The sequence below is a fragment of the Peromyscus californicus genome, unplaced genomic scaffold, assembly GCF_007827085.1.
Source record: "Peromyscus californicus insignis strain IS unplaced genomic scaffold, ASM782708v3 Scaffold_21__1_contigs__length_65335640, whole genome shotgun sequence".
NCBI lineage: Eukaryota > Metazoa > Chordata > Mammalia > Rodentia > Cricetidae > Peromyscus > Peromyscus californicus.
In genome coordinates this window covers 16,339,570-16,356,327 of record NW_026294514.1, presented here as the reverse complement: position 1 = coordinate 16,356,327, position 16,758 = coordinate 16,339,570, and the positions used below count along the sequence as shown (strand labels likewise).

General features: G+C 47.5%; 1 protein-coding gene across 3 annotated transcripts in view; it reads right to left on the bottom strand.

The window, feature by feature from the left end:
• Positions 1–16,758, bottom strand: part of Nrp2 (neuropilin 2) — a 120,436-nt gene that overhangs the window by 93,518 nt on the left and 10,160 nt on the right. For all 3 annotated transcript variants that reach the window (XM_052749632.1, XM_052749633.1, XM_052749634.1), the window contains exon 2: positions 10,041–10,218. In XM_052749632.1, coding sequence (XP_052605592.1) covers positions 10,041–10,218 — 178 coding nt within the window. The remainder of the gene's footprint in view (positions 1–10,040; positions 10,219–16,758) is intronic.

Here is a 16,758-nt window from a genome sequence, read left to right as displayed (position 1 = left end):
AGCAGGAAGGGGCTGTTGCCACGCTAGGGTGGAGATTCTGAATGTGGCCCTTGGTGGCCAGTCAGCTGGAACTGCTTCCTCCTCTCAAAGTGCCACTTGGACATTGTGCCCTGATGTGCATCCTGAAGTACTGGGGCTGCACTCAGAGCAAAGGCAGTCTGGGTCACAGATGCATGTCACAGCCCTGGCCTTGCTGCATGGTAGACATGGTCCTCTGGGTTAAAATCCAGGGTTTGCCGGGCATGGGAGTAGCACTCAGGAACACGAGGTGGTGTTAGACAGTCTCGCTGGACCATGGAGAAGCATGTCTAGAAAGTACACAAGCTTCTACAAGAGAAGCGGGTTGTGGGAAGTCTCCAGGCTAGATGGAAACAGTGTGGGTCAGACCTAAAGGACTTTTATCATCCTGAAGCCATAAGCAGGCCGTTTATTCCGTGTACGGGTCTTCTGGCTGGCTGATCATCGTATTGTAGTGACCAACGGGAATCCCATAGCATGGGGAGACATTAGTGCGAGGGATGAACTAAAGAGCCACGTGTGGATGAGAGGCCTGAAGAGAGGGTACAGTAGTGGAGACCTGTTGTAAGAGAAGTCCATTCCCCAGTATTTAAACCAGGTACCTGCCATGTATCTGGCAGGACCTCGGTTTCATGAGGAGATCCTCCAAATAATAATAATAATAATAATAATAATAATAATAATAATAATAATAATAAAATACTTTCCCACACTCCCACAGTTCTCAGAGGATGACGCACAGATAAATCACTTTGAACTTTCAGATGAAAGGTGTTCCATAAACCCGAGGGCTCATCAACTGTAATTGTTACGGTAATTATTTTAATGATGATAATGGGAGAATGGGGGGGTGGGGCAGGAAGGAAACCTCCCACTTTGAGACAAAGAGAAATGCTTCTGTTCCAACCTGTGCCACGCTTCTTTCTGCTCCTGGGCTGACTTCATCCCCCTCCAATGGCCAGTTCCTGGGCTGAAATATTATTTACTGCTTTCTTTTCCAATAAAACAATTATTTGTTCCACGGTTCTCCTTCTCACTCACTCTCCACTGTGTCTGGCTCGGCCCTGACAGCTCAGCCATGAACTGTTTACATGTCTCTCGCTCACCCGCCCAGAATCTGGTTCAGCTCCATTGACACGGAAGGCAGGAGCATTCTCTGTGTGTGAGGAATCAATTACTTCCGCTGACACTCCATTACTGGCCTTCACATCTTCGGGATTCCAGATGGAGAGAAAAGGTGGTGGGGGACCCAAAGAGGGTGGTGAGCATGTGTGTTTGTGCGTGTGTGTGCCTGTGTGTGGGGTGTGTATGGTGTGTGTGGTATGCATGGTGTGTGTATGCGTGTGTGTGTGTGTGTGTGTGTGTGTGTGTGTGTGTGTGTGTATGTGTGTGTGGTGTGTATGTGTGGTGTGTGTACATGTGTGTGTGTGTGTGCATGGTATGTGTGTGTGTGTGTGTGAGCATGTGTATGCCTGTGTGTGGTGTGGGCATGGTATGTATATGTGTGTGTGGTGTGGGTATGGTGTGTGTGTGTGTGTGTGTGTGTGTGTGTGTGTGTGTGTGTGTGAGCATGTGTATGCCTGTGAGTGGTGTGGGCATGGTATGTATATGTGTGTGTGGTGTGGGTATGGGGTGTGTGTGTGTGTGTGTGTGTGTGTGTGTGTGTGTGTGCGCCTAGGAGTCTAGGGGAGGAGGCAGATGGAGACTATTGACTGATCTGGCTGCCAGCTTGTCCTTGAAGACCTAGAAAGGCTTCTCTTTTCCTGACTGCCTCGCAGCATCCACTAGTGACCAAGTGGCAAGGAGAGGCTAAGCAAGGCTATGAAAAGCAGAAAGGAAAGGCTTGTGGGGTTGTCTACAGGAGTCAGGCCAGCATTCCCGGTGCTGGACAGCCAGTGACACAGGCATACAGAGGCAGATCAGGGCCACCTGGCTTCCAATCCAGCCCTCCTGCAGTACAGGTGTACTCTCCCTAGGCCTCAGTATTTCCTTCTGATCAGTGGGAATGATACTGGTCCTGGGCCCACAGCCTGTTATGGGAGGTAAATGTAGACAATGTCTGATGCCTTTGAGACAGCCATGAATGTTTGCTATTGTTTAATTGATACTCTCCCCCACAAACATACAACTGGACCTCTAACATACAGAGCTGAAAAACTCATACAACTACCAAGATGCTTCCCTACAAAGGCATGAAAGAGAAGGGCATTAAGAAATCGTGTGCTTTTCTGTTATCATGGAGTCCTCTCGAACCTAAGCCAAACCTGGGTCTTTTTCTTTCTCCTCTTTCTTAGTTTCTTAAAATTTAATTTTGACCCAGCTAACTTTTTTTTTTCATGGATTTTCCTTCTAGGAAAAAAATTTTGATTATGTAAATTGAATACAGTCATCTATTCTTCAATCAACTGGGATGGGTTGTGAGCCAAAAGGTCTCATAATGCAGGGCGATTATGGAGGGTTTATTATTGTTATTATTATTATTATTATTATTATTATTATTATTATTATTTTCTCTAAAAGACAAGACAAGGGCTGTGAGTGTGTGATGATTTATCTAGGCAGGAATAGAAAAATGGAATTAAGTTATCTCTTGAGTGTCTCCCATCAAGGTCTCGATTCCTAAAACAAACAAAAAGAGTGCATTTTTTCTACGGGACTCATGATTACAGGGAGACACAAACCCCTCTGTAGAGAAGTCGAATGTCTTGACACGTTATCTCCCTTTCTCTGCTTTATCCCCTCCATACGTGAATCTGTCTCCCTGTCCCTCTGAATTTCTTAAGACAGCCTGCCAGTGTAATTAGATGGGAGAATTACATGGAGTTACATGGGGTGAGGTGCTGGCCCCCTGGGATCTCCACGTTTCAAGAAGGTGCTAGGGTTGAGAGGCAGAGCAAGGGGGATCGTGTATGATAAAATCTCAAGTGATTTTCTCAATCAGAAGATAAAACGCATTGTTAAGAAAGACAGCCACAGTGATGCTTGCTTGCATGGAGAGAGTTGGGATTGCAACATCGCATGTTTAAAAACAAGCAGCCAAAAATAACTGTTGTCCCAACTGCTCTTTAACCTTGGTAAGAGGAGGAGAAAAATCCATGGGGTGTTGTTTCCCACTTCTTGGGTGAGCTGAAGTGGCCGGGCAGAGGGAGTCCTTGGTCAAGGTTGTGGAGGACAGACGGGTCAGCTGGTATAGCTGGGCTCTGGCTCAAGGAGCTGGTCCCATTATTGCGCCACGCTCCCAGAGGTGGGTCTGTTTCTGTCATTAGGAGGGTTGTTGCAATATAGAAAAATACTAATGCTCACTGGATCCTCAGAGAATGGGGATATTTCTGTGGTGGGCAGGGCAGTAAATCTGTCACAATGTCATGAGTAATCAACCCAAGGGTCCCTCCTGGGCCAGCACATGGCAGCCTTCTGCACCACAGAGACTGGCCCTGTTTTGACTTCAGGCGACCCCAGCTGAAGCCACACCTCCAACGGGGGAATTCGGTTTCTCGTGGAAAGAGAAGGGGTCCAGTGTCTGTGTGGGAATGAGTGGATGAGGACTTAATCCAGCTTGTTACCTGGACTTTCCCAGAGCGGACCACACTCTCGAGCACTACACTCAGGACATCTGGACACAGGGAACAGACACTACAATAGCGCAAGGGTGGGCCTCCAGAGGCTCCATAATCTCACCCTTTCCTGCTTCCTGCCCTGGGTCCCTCTCCTAAGGAGCTGGTGGAAGTCGCCTGGCCAGGAAATAGAGTTAAGTAACATCATCAGGCACCTTTTGCCAGGAAGAGGGTTTATATCAACAAGTCACAAGGGCAACCTTCTTTTGCTTCTACCCTTACTGGGTAGGGAAGGAAACAACGGAGGTTGGCCATCTTTATGACTGTGTTTCCCAGAGCTACTCACAGCCCTCTCTCTTCAGGCTGTTCAGTGTGCCACCCTCTGCCTAGACCGTTAGCCATGCACAGCCCCCTTTGCCTGGCTGACTGCTCTAGGGTCAGCATAGGAAATACCTCTTCCAGGGAGTCTCCCTGGATTTTCTAGTCTAGGCTGGATCTGGGTACTATGGACTCATATACCAGGCTCCCATCACGTCACAGTCATAGCACGCAGTGTGGGGGAGGGGAAGGCAGGCAGTGTTAAAAGTAAAGAATGCAGGGCTGGAGAGATGGCTCAGAGGTTAAGAGCACCGACTGCTCTTCCAGAGGTCCTGAGTTCAATTCCCAGCACCCACATGGTGGCTCACAACCATCTGTAATGAGATCTGGCACCCTCTTCTGTATACATAATAAATAAATAAATCTTAAAAAAATAGTAAAGAATGCAGACTGAAAAGTAGGGTTCAAATCCCTTCCCAGCCCCTTCAGAGGGCAGGACCTAAGGCCACTTGCTTGAGCTCTGTGAGGCCATGTTTCTTTATCTGCAAGCAGGAAAGAGGGGTGGCCATGTCACATGCCTTCCTGTCACTATTCATTGAGACAGAGACAATCTCCTGCCAGGCTCAGAAGTACTATGCCAGCTGGGGCAGCTTGACCTCACCACCTCCTACTCTGGAACCCCGAGGTCTACCAGGTCAAAGGTATGGTATACCAACCTCTGTATTTCCAAAACTGGCTCTCAAGCTTGGCACTAAGTAGGTGCTTGATAGGCACTGCCTGGGCACAGAGTGAATGGCCCGTGGTCGTTTTGTGGGTGACAGACCCAAGTTTGAATGGCCAGTGACATGTATAGCCTAGATTTTTTTTTTTTAATCATCTTTATGTCACTGCTTTGTAATCTCTGATGGAGGAATGGGGAAAAAAAACCAGACCTGCCTGCCCTCCGACACAGTTCATATCACACCTACCTATGCCCCGGCACAATCAATGCCAAAGCATCAGTCAAACAAGCTTCGGCACACACCTCCGCAGGTCCCTCCGGGGCTGGGTGCGGCAGCTCAGAGATGGAGTGGGTGGTTGGTGCCACGGGAGCGTTGACCCACTCCAAACGTGAAGCGACTATGTAGGAAGAGACAGTCAAGTCATGGTGGCTTGGAGCAGGGGCTAATTAATAAAAGGCACCGTAGACAGAGCAAGGAGGCCCGGGGCAGAGTGGTCAGGGAAGGGGACAGTGTATGTATGCAGTGGGAGCTCAGGAGTCCTCATACAGATGGAAGGCTGTGTTCGGTTGCTGGAAAGGTTGGATATTTACCGGGCACAGGGAAACACTAATTGTTTGGTGGTGGGTGGGGTGGGGGGGATGACGACCAGAGGTCGTTTCTTTTCTCTGTTTAACATCAGCATTAATTTATCAACCCAGGAATCTGCTACTTGTTTTAAAATATGGTCACCTACTGTGAGAGGGACAGACACATCTTCTACAGACTTAAAGGACCCTTCTGCAGTTGAGTAAACACAAGAGTATCTTGTTTAGCTAGGATATTTGGCCAGAGACCCAATGCCCATTTCCATATTGTAGTGGACTGGGGAGGGGGGTGAGCAGAAGGAACCATAATCTAAACCAACACTGAGAACTATGGGTGCCGTCATGCTCAGTCAGAGTGTGCTGTGGGGCGGGGGGGGGGGGGGGTTCAGTCTTCAGGAAGCCTTTACTCTGCTGTGACCTTGGCTGAATGAAGCAAATAAAAATTGTTGGCCTTGAATTTGCACTGGCTTAAGGTTGAAATTTTGAACCCCAGGACCTAATCTTTAACATAGGCAGCGAAGATTTTCTACAGCAAAATTGATACACATACAAAAAAAAAAAAAAATTCAAAAGAAGTCAGAAGAGAGAGGCTCCTCATAACAAGAATTGACAGCACGAATACCAGGAGAAGGGGCTGTAGAGATGACTCCGTGGTTAAGAGCACCAGCTGCTCTTCCAGAGGACCTGAGTTCAGTTTCCAGCAACCACATGGTGGCTCACGACCATCTGTAATGAGATCTAGTGCCCTCTTCTGGCCTGCAGGTACATATGCGGAACACTTATACAGAAAAATATCAATAAATAAATAAAAATTTACAAAAGAATACCAGGAGAAAATAGTCTCAAGTTTCCCATGACACCCTGCATTTAACATGCTTGCCAACTTATTGTAATGACATAAACGGGCACAACAAAGTAGTTGCCATCATGGTTTTGAGGAAGGGGTAAACAGATGGCTTAGACGTTTAAAAGCTCAGCAAAAACTCAAGCGCGGACTGAAGAGGTGGCTGGGTGGTTGAGAGTGCATACTGCTCTTGGAAGAGGACACGAGTTCCATTCACAGCACCAACATCGGGCAGTTCACAGCGGGATCTTGCGCCCTCTCCTGACCTCTGCCGGTACTGCACTCAAGTGCACACCTCGTCAAGTTAAGTCAGTTCCAAAGAGGACATTACTTGGCCTCCATCGCTCAGAAAGAACTGAAGTTCAGAATTACTGTCCTGAATCATCAAGAACGAAAAATGACTCTCCTTAACTGTTGACTTTGTTTAAGAAAAATAGGGAAGTGCGGCATGTGACTTAAAAACGCTCCGGGACTTTTTCACTAAGGAACTCCACCCAGGAAAATACTCTTCTTCAATCGGGTTCATTTTGACATGAATGAGGTATTTTGCTCTGAATCTATGTAGACTTGTGTGTGAGGTTGTTGGCCTAAGAAATGTACTTTCATGGCTTCCTAGTGGCTTTCGAACTTCCTAAAAATATTTTCAAGATACCTATTTGGTAAGCTCTTATTCTTTCAAAGAACTAGCTCTTGATTTTAGTTACCTTTGGTTGGGCCTCTACATTAGTGTGTATATGTGTGTGTGTGTGTGTGTGTGTGTGTGTGTGTGGCCTGCTTGAAGACTGATGAATAAGTTGTGTAGGATGGCATGTTGGTAAGTGTTTTAAAAAAATACACAGTTCAAACTTTAGAAATGGAAAAATACTCAGCCTCATGTGTGTGGGTTTCTAAAACCATAACATCGAACCCTCTGGCTGATGACTCAAGCGAATGGCCTCTGTCTGCCGAGGCATCAGCCTCCTGGTATCTTCTGCTCCCAGGGGGGATGAATTGGATTCTCTCTGTTTGCCCAGACAGCCCTGAGTCCTGTCTTTTTGTCCCTGGGCACGGGCAGCTGGCAAAACCACAGCGGCCTTTGCTTCTGCCTGTAGTAGCTACCGGGTCCCCAGGACAGTATGCTTAGGGTTTGGCTCCCTGTGGATAGCCTGAGGGAGGAGGCAGGCAAAGCTAACAGAGAGGGTGGCTTTGGGTTGCACTGGCACAGAACGGCTGACTCTCGTGAGTGAAATTTTCCGAGCAGACAGCAAGCTTCAGTGGAACAAAATGAAGGAGCAACGGTCAGGAAAAGATCCGTCTGGGGTTTGCTCAGTAACAGCCTTGACCTTGGGGGTGGAGATTTTAAGGAATAGAAAGACAAAGGGTTAGGTGTCACATACCAGAATAATCCTTCCTGTCAGGGCCCTGGTTTTAGGTCAAAGGGCAATTTTTCTAGGTAATTCCATGTACAGAAAGCAGAAGAGGAAACGTGGGCAGCCTCTTCTCCTCACGTCTCCTTTCTGCTAAGAGCTACTGCCCACCCACAGAAGGGCAGCTGAGGCAGTTCTCTGTTGGGAGAGGCACCACATAAGCTTTGAGGTAGACAATTAAACATGTCCCCAAGATGCAAAGAGAGGGGAGGCTGATTTCCTTTGATAGCAAAAGGTTTACAAACCCAGGAACTCTTTGGAGGAAAAAAAAATGCAGTGTGGAAGAGAAGGAGTTGTAAAGAGTATAAGAACAAGACAAAACTTCCAGGACTTAATGAGATGAACCGTTCCTTTCCCAAGAAAGTAAAGTGAGGCATGGGGAGAGGCAAGCCCCTTATTCGGCATGCAAATGATCATGAGGGAGAGGCTGAGAGACCAGATACGCCCTTCTAAACATAAAAATTAGTGAGAGAGACAGAGAATGGGGAATGGGGGACCGGTGGTGGGGGACCCAGAGAAGGCTAGATGGATGAAGTTTAACCCTAGAGGAGCCTTGCTGACAGTTTGGCATGGGGGGAAGAGGGGGAAGGGGGGAGGGGGGAAATAGATTCCAGAAAGGTTTTTCTCTGACCTCTTCAACCTTTTAGGTTGAAGCCAGCAGCAGGGATGGGGAGTGCGGAGGAAAACAGGAAGCTGCTTCGGAAGGCTGAGAAGCTGGGAGATAGCCTGGAACTTGCCTGCTTCCTCCCTTCAGACTCCAGCAAGGGTGAGGTTTGTGTCCCTTCTGCTGACCAGTGCTCCACACCAGGCTCTCCCTACCCTGGGGGATGGGTCTTGAAAGGGAGTGCGCTTCCTTTTCGTCTTCCCAATATATTTGGAACTTTGCTCATTGCCATATGGATCCAACCTTCTAAAGAGCTGGGCCCTTTTCTTCTGTCATCGTGAATATCCATAAAATGGCCTCTTAGCAATTTCCGCTAGAGATTTTGCTGGTATCAGCAGAACCGAATTTGGCCCTCCGTCCAGAGAGGTGCTTAGTCAAATTTCTCTGAGCTCACTCTCAAGCACCCTGTACATTATACTTCAGTTGACGCCAACCCTTCTGAGGCCTAGCCAAAGGCTCCCGGACCTGAAATACATTTTACAGAAACCGTTCTAACCCAGATTCTTTGTAAAGTTCACTGTTGGGGAAGTGGAAGCCCACGGACGCTGAGTCAATGTGTCTAGTATGTCTAGCACAGATAAAAGGGAACTGGTCTGCTACGTCATCCAGGCAGCCAAGACTGGCCCTGGAATTAGAAACCCCATCCTGTGACTCTTGGTCATGTGCGGCATCCATCCGGGAAACTCTGATTTTTTTCAACACAGGCTACCTCCTGTTAGAAGGAAACCATTCTGTAGGTGCAAAGTGGTCCTGGGAGGCTTATAATGACAACGGTTCCCCAGGCCTCAGAGTTTAGCACTAGTTACAGGCAGCTCTTGTTTCCTTCGGAGGAGGAAGTGCTGGCCTGGACTGAAGCCTGTCTGCAGTGGAGGCCAGGAGTATGGCCTGCTCTCTTATACCTGTCCCACAAGCTGTCCCCTTATTAATTATTCAGGACTCACAATTCCTTGGTCACAGTCACGCTCAGAATGCTTGTTCATCATGTGAATACTGAACGCTTACCCAGAGCTTATGGTTAAAGACCAAAACTGCCATTGGCACATTCTTTTGTGAACTGAACACTTGCACTTTTGATTCGCAAGGAAACACCTAGGGTAGAGCTTTAATAACCCACTCAGCCATCTTCTCTATTCTCCACACGACTACTCAGCCTGCCTCCCCACCCGCCCAAGCACGGCATCTCAAAAGCAGTCGTCTAGCTGTCCACATTTCCAAGGTGGCTAAACTGATGTCCGGTGGCAGGGTCAGCTGAGTTGCCTTGAGGGACTGACTTAACTTCTCTGTGCCTTGGTGCTCTCGTGTTAAAATGGAGGTCATGATGGCACTGACTTCCCAGGGCCATGGTGAGAACTGAGTGGCTTAATTATTCGTAGAGCAATTAGAACTGGGTTTGTAGAGCAAATCCATACCTGCATCTTTGATAGTAACCTGGGCAGCGCAGACATCAAGAATCAATTGGAGTCTTAAATCTGTCTTCATCAACCCAGTACCTCTTGCTCTTTTAAAGCAATGAACAGCCCCCTCCCTCAGAAAGCAATAAGCCAATCCCCAGTGCTGGATATATTTGAGGATCCAGCTACTGTTTTATTTGGGAAGCTGGTGGGGCTCCCTGATAAGGCAGCAGTTGAAATGGGGGAGCTCTCCAAGGGAAGATAAATCATAGAGCCAATAAGTGGTGTAGCCCACTTCTGGCCCCCATGGAAACTCTCCTCACTGCCAACTTTTGCAGACAGGGCACTGCTTTTTTTTTTCTACCTTATTCCAGAAAGTTCTTCATAATACCACAGAATCAACTCCACCCTCCCTCTCCTAAAAGGTAATGCCGTCTTTATGTGTCTCTCTGTGGCTGGGACCCACTACCATCCTTCGTGGACAAACTAGAAGGACAGTGGCCGGATGTGTGTGTCCCCATCCACAGGGCTGTGCTTACTTGCAGTCATGTTTCTCGATTTCAAAGTGAGGGTTGAAGTTGAGGACGATCTTCTGGTTGGGTTCCGGTGCGTACACAACCCACTCACAGTTCTGGTGAGAGGGATAGTCCTGGGGGTAACCCGGGGAGGTGATGTAGCCAGCATCCTTGGAATTCAGCCGACCTCCACAGGGTGGGTCTGGAAGAGAGGGAAACAGCACCAAAGGACTTGAGATATGCTCCAGCAGCCTCCCTTGGCCTTTCCTCCCTCCCAGTGACTATTTTACAGACCTTTTATGGCAGTCCAGGAGACTAACCTATTTATTCATTCAGTGGAAGAGATTATTTCAGCTCTTCGCTCCTCGTAGCCACCCAACCACACACACACACACACACACACACACACACACACACACACACACCCACATATACACACACACACACCACCACACACACACACCACACACATACACACACACACCACACACACACACACACCACACACACACACACACACACACACACACACACACACACACACACACACATACCACACACATACACACACACACTCCAGAAGATGGTCATAAATATTCCAATTACAAGGCTGGAGATTATAAAAATAAGAGTATACTCTTAAGAAGTCTCCCTGCCTTTTCCTGTCTCCCTTTCTTGGCCATCTTCCTCTCTTCCTTCAAGCCTCCCATCTCTATCTTTGTCTCATAAATCCTTCATTTTATTGGGTGTCTCCTAGCCCAGCACAGGGAGTCAGCAGCCGGGCTCCAGGAACTGACAATCGTGGTTTTGTGGTACCAACCCACAAACCTGGCAACAATTACAAGAGGTGTAAGGAGGCACTTCCAGCTTTGGGCCAAAACAGGCCCTAGAGTGTGATTTCAGCTTGTTTTTAAAGAACTCCCCCCCCCCAACATTGAATTCCACGCACACCACAGATTTGATTTATTATTTCATTATACACCCAGTGGAAGGCTCTGTATTAGAGGATCCCTGGCTCCGATCTCAGCTTTTCCACAAAGGTGCTTTGTGTGGGGTGGACCAGACGCCTTAGCTTTCTGCCCACTGTCCCTCCGGCTCCGTGGCCACCAGAGTGTGCTGGTGCTTCTGGAAAGGGAGAGGCAGGGGAAGAGAGGGCTCCCCCACCCCTTCCTGGAGGTAAACAGGAGGGAAGGGGCCACCTTCAAAGGCTGAAATGGTAGGTGATGACATTTCAAGATTCTCATCTATCCAGGAGGGAACGTCTGCCATCCTTAGCAGGGGTTCTTGGGAAATAGTGGGGTTTGCTTAATACCCTAGTTAGAGCAGAGGGGCACAGGAGACACGGAACCGTATTCTGAAACCTCTTGGAGCGTTCGTGAGCATTTTGTGTCTCTGAGCATCAATCACGATTTAATACCGCCATCTGCATGGACCAGCGTGGGCCCGTGAATTATGTATTACAGCTCAGCAGACCCCCTCCAGGACGGGGGTCTTTCTCCTGTGTTTCCTCAAAGAGGGAATGGGTCATGCATTTTTAACTCCACAGGTGCACTTTAGCAGCCCCTGTGTCTGTTGGCATTACTGTCTCCCAGCCCTCTGCTGCCGACTGCCAGCCTGACAGGCTTGAAATGCATAAATGATAGGCATGCTGCACAATGGTGGTAGGACACAAATCCACACGAGTAGCCTTTTTGGCATCTAGCTTCCAAGGGCTCAAACTGTGCCTGGTTGAACTGCCCAGAATCTAATGGATTCAGGTCCATTTCCTACTGGGTAGAAAACAAAAGTGAGCTGTTTCCTCGGGCTAACAGCTACAGTATCATCCTCTACCTAATGACCCTGCATCCTCCCCAGGCCTGGAGGACAATGGGTCCATCCCTCCCACCCAGGTGCTTCCACCTCCCCTCCCCTGCCTCTGCAGCCCACGCCTGCAGGCTTTGCAGGCACCCCAAAGCACTCCCCCAACGTGGGCACCAGTGTCTTCCAGCTGGTCACATGGTGGCTTCGGTAGGTGAAAGGGGCGGGTAGAAGCCTTCTGACAAGGCAGACATGCGGGTACTTAGAGAGGGCACTTAGCTCACTTGCTCTTTTGCCAAAGGAGCAGAGGAAAGAATCTTCTACTGGGCCAGCACCCTGCCAGGTTTTTTTTTTTTCCCCCAGAAAACTGCCTGGCCTTACCCCTAAAACACGCTTTGTGCCTTGGAACTCATGGGGGAAACGTGAGCAGAGCTCCTGTTTAGTAACCTTACGGTTTCCCTATCAAGGTTTCTCTGTGTAGTTTTGATGCCTGTCCTGGATCTCACTCTGTAGACCAGGCTGGCCTTGAACTCACAGAGATCCGCCTGGCTCTGCCTCCTGAGTGCTGGGATTCAAGGAGTGCACCACCAACGTCCTCTTAAAGGACGTTCTCCCCTCAACTCCCGGAACCCCAGGCCTTCTGCATTTAGACCACGCACACAGATCAGCAATGGAGTCGGGAACAAAACTTCCTTCCAGAAAGGTTTCATTTCTTACCTGCACTCAGCCTAATTACGGCCCCACAACAGAAATTTTGCCTAACTCTACTGTGCTCTGTAGCCAATCGTCTGCACTCCTGCTGTTGAAATTTATTAACTGAAAGGAAAAGGAAAACCCTCCTGCTTTCCCCTGTCTCCCACCCCCCCATCAATTCTTTATCAGAAGAAAATCAAGACACTTAATGAAATATCTGTGGACTCATTAACATCTGCCTCAGTTGTATGTTTTTAACCCTTTCAATACCCATACACTTATAAATGAGCATTCTTGCTTAGGCTGCATTCACACTCAGAAGTGCACACACATAGATCCTGAGCTCCCATCAATTACATACACGTATCAGTAATTCGCACTTCAGTCCTGTACACACGTTTGCACCCTCTCATAAAATATCACACATCATTTGCACAGACATATATCCACAAAGATAAATACTAGAATTTCTGTCTTTATTTTTCTTGGAGAGAACCGAATTCTTGAAAGACAGCAGTAAAAACTGTAAAGAAAACACACTAAATCCTTCTACGTCTCTTCTTGATAATTGATCTTTTCATTTCTAGATTGTGTGTGTGTGGGGGGGAGGGGCCTGCATGTCTTAAGTACAAGCTTGCCCCAATAAGAATTAGCTAGAATTTCTTGTGAAGCGTTAGATCATCCTTTACTTTGTAGGCCTTTATTGTGCTCCCAAAGAACTTCATAAATGCTTTCTGTCTTGTTTCAGAGCCATCAAACCAAGTGGAGAGAAAGTTGAACTCAAGGGCAAACCCCTTAAGGCCAGTCTCCCACAGGGAGGGAACCAGACCCTGCTAAGGCTGGAGCCACTGAGCCTGTTTGGTGAGTTGACAAGGGAGTTCATTTTGCAACTATTTTGTGCACACCTTTCACCTGGGGCCAATGTATTTCCCACAGAGAAGGAGCAGACACATTTGGGAGGGAAGCCTGAGGGGTGAGCTGGGCAGGTCAGGGGTCAGTGGGAGACAGGACCTGGTGAGACACCTCCACACATAACTTCTAGGGAAGAGAAAGCTAACTCGTACAGTCTCAGGGTTTAGATTTTTCCCTCTTAGTGAATACTTAAGAGCTTTTATTTGAAAAGTAAAATGCCATTTTTTTTTCTAAATTTCTACATCTCTGCTCATATCACCTAGCACCATCTAATCTGCCTATGGGTTTCCTGATACTGCCCCCCCCCACCCCACTGAAGATTAAAGAATTTCCTACTCCTTTACTGAGGCCCTCCTAGAGAGCCTGAATTAAGACAGAGCTCCTTAGTAATATTTGATTTTGAGGAGATATTAAAAAAGGGCAGAAGAAGAACTCTTACAATCTAGTCTGCCATCTAGGAAATTTAATTGGAGTTGTTTGAAAGGAAAATGGTGTTGCCTGAATTTGATGATAAAAACTCAGGGCAGACTGTGGTGAGGATTTTGCCTTTTTTTTTTTTCTTTTAAGATTTATTTATTTTGTATGTGTTATATGCATGAGAGCTTTGCCTATATGTATGTATGTATGTGCACCACATATATGCCTGGGGTCCTTGGAGGCCAGAAGAGGGCACCTGATCTCCTGGAACTGTCCTAGAGTTACATGGTTGTAAGTGACCATATGGGTACTGGGAACTAAACCTGAGTCCTCTCCGTAAGAGCAGAAAGTCTTCTTCACCAGCCATCCCTCCAGCCCCCTGTGCGGAGCTCTTCTAAATAATCAGAATTCTGACGGCCTGCTTCAACAGCAGAGTCCTGTGACCACAGGTGGAGACCCTACAGACCCTTAGGTTAGCAGACTGGAAAGAGAGTATGAACAGGGGCACTCGGTAGTTGGCTGACTCTGGGAGTAGTGAGGTAACTGTTAGAGGGGTGTGTGTGTGTGTGTGTGTGTGTGTGTGTGTGTGTGTGTGTGTGTTTATTGAGTGGTGGTGGTGAGCGCTTGACAGTGGTAAAAAGAGGGAAGAAGCTTACTTCTTACTTGAGTGGGGCCTCCCGGGGTCTCACCTTTATATATTTAATCCAATGTGGACTGTAGTAGGTAGTAGTTGTCTTTTTTTTTTTTTTTTTCGAGACAGGGTTTCTCTGTGTAGTTTTGGTGCCTGTCCTGGATCTCACTCTGTAGCCCAGGCTGGCCTCGAACTCACAGAGATCCGCCTGGCTCTGCCTCCTGAGTGCTGGGATTAAAGGCGTGCGCCACCACCGCCTGACAGTTGTGCTATTTTTTAAGAAGTACTCTTTCCCCTTGCATGAAAACTCTACCCAGAATTCCAAGTACAATGGAGGCAAAAGAGAAAGTCTCCTTGGATGCTCCCAGGAAAGGAACCAGAAAACTAAGAAAGTCGCTTTGGCTTCTAGGCTCTCCCCTCATTTCTCGTGGGATTCTCCGGGACCTCCTGGATCTGTGTGAAACCCACTGAGCTTGGCTCTCTGTGACTTTAACATGCCACAGAGACAAGAGGGTAGATTAGAGACATCTGCTTCTCATGTGGGTAACCCCACTTCTCTGTGGTTCCCCCTTCCACGGTTTCAGTTATCTGTAGTCAAAGACATTGCCATACCTCGATGACCGTCCTTCTGGCACATAGGTCAATAGCAGTCTAACACTGTTGTTAAGTCCTTCTTAGTTATTGACTTCACTACATGATAACACACAGAATCACAACAGTAGACAGATGATGGATAGATGATAGATAGATAGGCTACATTCACATAACTTTTTATTGTGGTATGCTATTGTAACTGTTATATTTTATTATGAGCTATTATTAATCTTTTAGTGTGCTTCATTTATAAATTAAACACTGTCACAGGTACATATGCAGAGGAAAACATGTAGTCTATTGCGTTGGGCACTATCCATGGTTTCAATCATCTGCTGGGAGTGCAGAACCATTCCTCGTGGGCTATTGGATGCCCGAGGGTCACTGTGTACTGTATCACTTCCCTTGGAAACCTTTTACAATTTAGTCTTTGCTCACAACATAATCCCATCCTGCCCTTAATCCAACATTACTTCCATCTAATTATTCATAGCAAGGCAAAGAAGATGCTCTTCTTCCCCTACTTAAAAACAGGAGGTTGCCACCTTCTTCCATCACTGGCTGTTTCTGGGCGGTTAACTGGAATAGCACTGGGTGGGGATAAAGAGCCTCATAATCAAATCTAGTCACACCACTGGCAAGCTGTATGGCCTTGGGCAAGTGAGTCCACCATGCTGAGACTTTCCCCTCTCCTCTGAAAAACTATTTCCAGTTCTAAAATTCAAAGCCCATACCATGAGGTGGGGGAGAGTTCCTATCACCTGACGAGTGACCTCAAATTCAAAGGGGTCTCTTCTTCCCGAGACAATAAGGTGTCGCCCTCTGGTTCATTTATTTGGTAAGGCGGAAACCAAATGCTAGGGTCTCCACTTGAGCATGCCTGGCTTGCATTATGGAGAGTCTGAATGTCTCTTTTAATCACGTTAGCTGTATCAATGTGAGCTTCTGAACTGGCTCTTTGGCTGCTTGTTTATAAATGGTATGGACACACAGCTCCTTGTGTGAGCATGTCAACAACAGGGATGCATGGAGAAAGACTGAGAGTAGCGTCATCAAATCCCTCACCCAGACCATCTAAGTCCTTTGCTTGGGGTTTTAGCCAAATTTTGCTCACTGACTCAGGATAAGCTTCCTTGAAGAGTTATTTCTTCGAGCTGAGGCTAGATTTTGTTTTATTCAAAGTGGCTTCAGCCTGTCACAAGACAGTCTCATAAAATCCATATCTTGGCTTGAGCTGGGAAGAAATGAGCCAATCCATCAGCCCAGGAATGCGGCCGTTTGACCACTTCCTCAGGCAACTAGGAGGGGGTGCAATCTCCTCAATTTATGAGGCTGGGTGGCAGTGAGCAATGGACTCCTGGAGGTAGGGCAAATGAGAGTCCCCCGTGAACGTTCGCCGTGATAAAGTTCAAAATCTGAATAAAAGAACCATCTGGGATTGGGAGGAAAGACAAGGACCCAGGAGGAGGAGAGGAAGTCAGCACATGTGCAAGGAAGGCAGGAAGAAATGAAACAACCCCCCCTCTTCCACATCTCCAGCTCGCCTAGGCCACAACTGGAAGATGGGGCTGGAAGTAGGACCTTTGGAACGCCTCTTCCCTTCGATCTGGATGCTAAAAATGACCCATCACTTAGTTGGAAAAATGTAGGTTTGACGTGATTACCTCCCCTGACCTTGAATCATGCCACCTGTGGTAA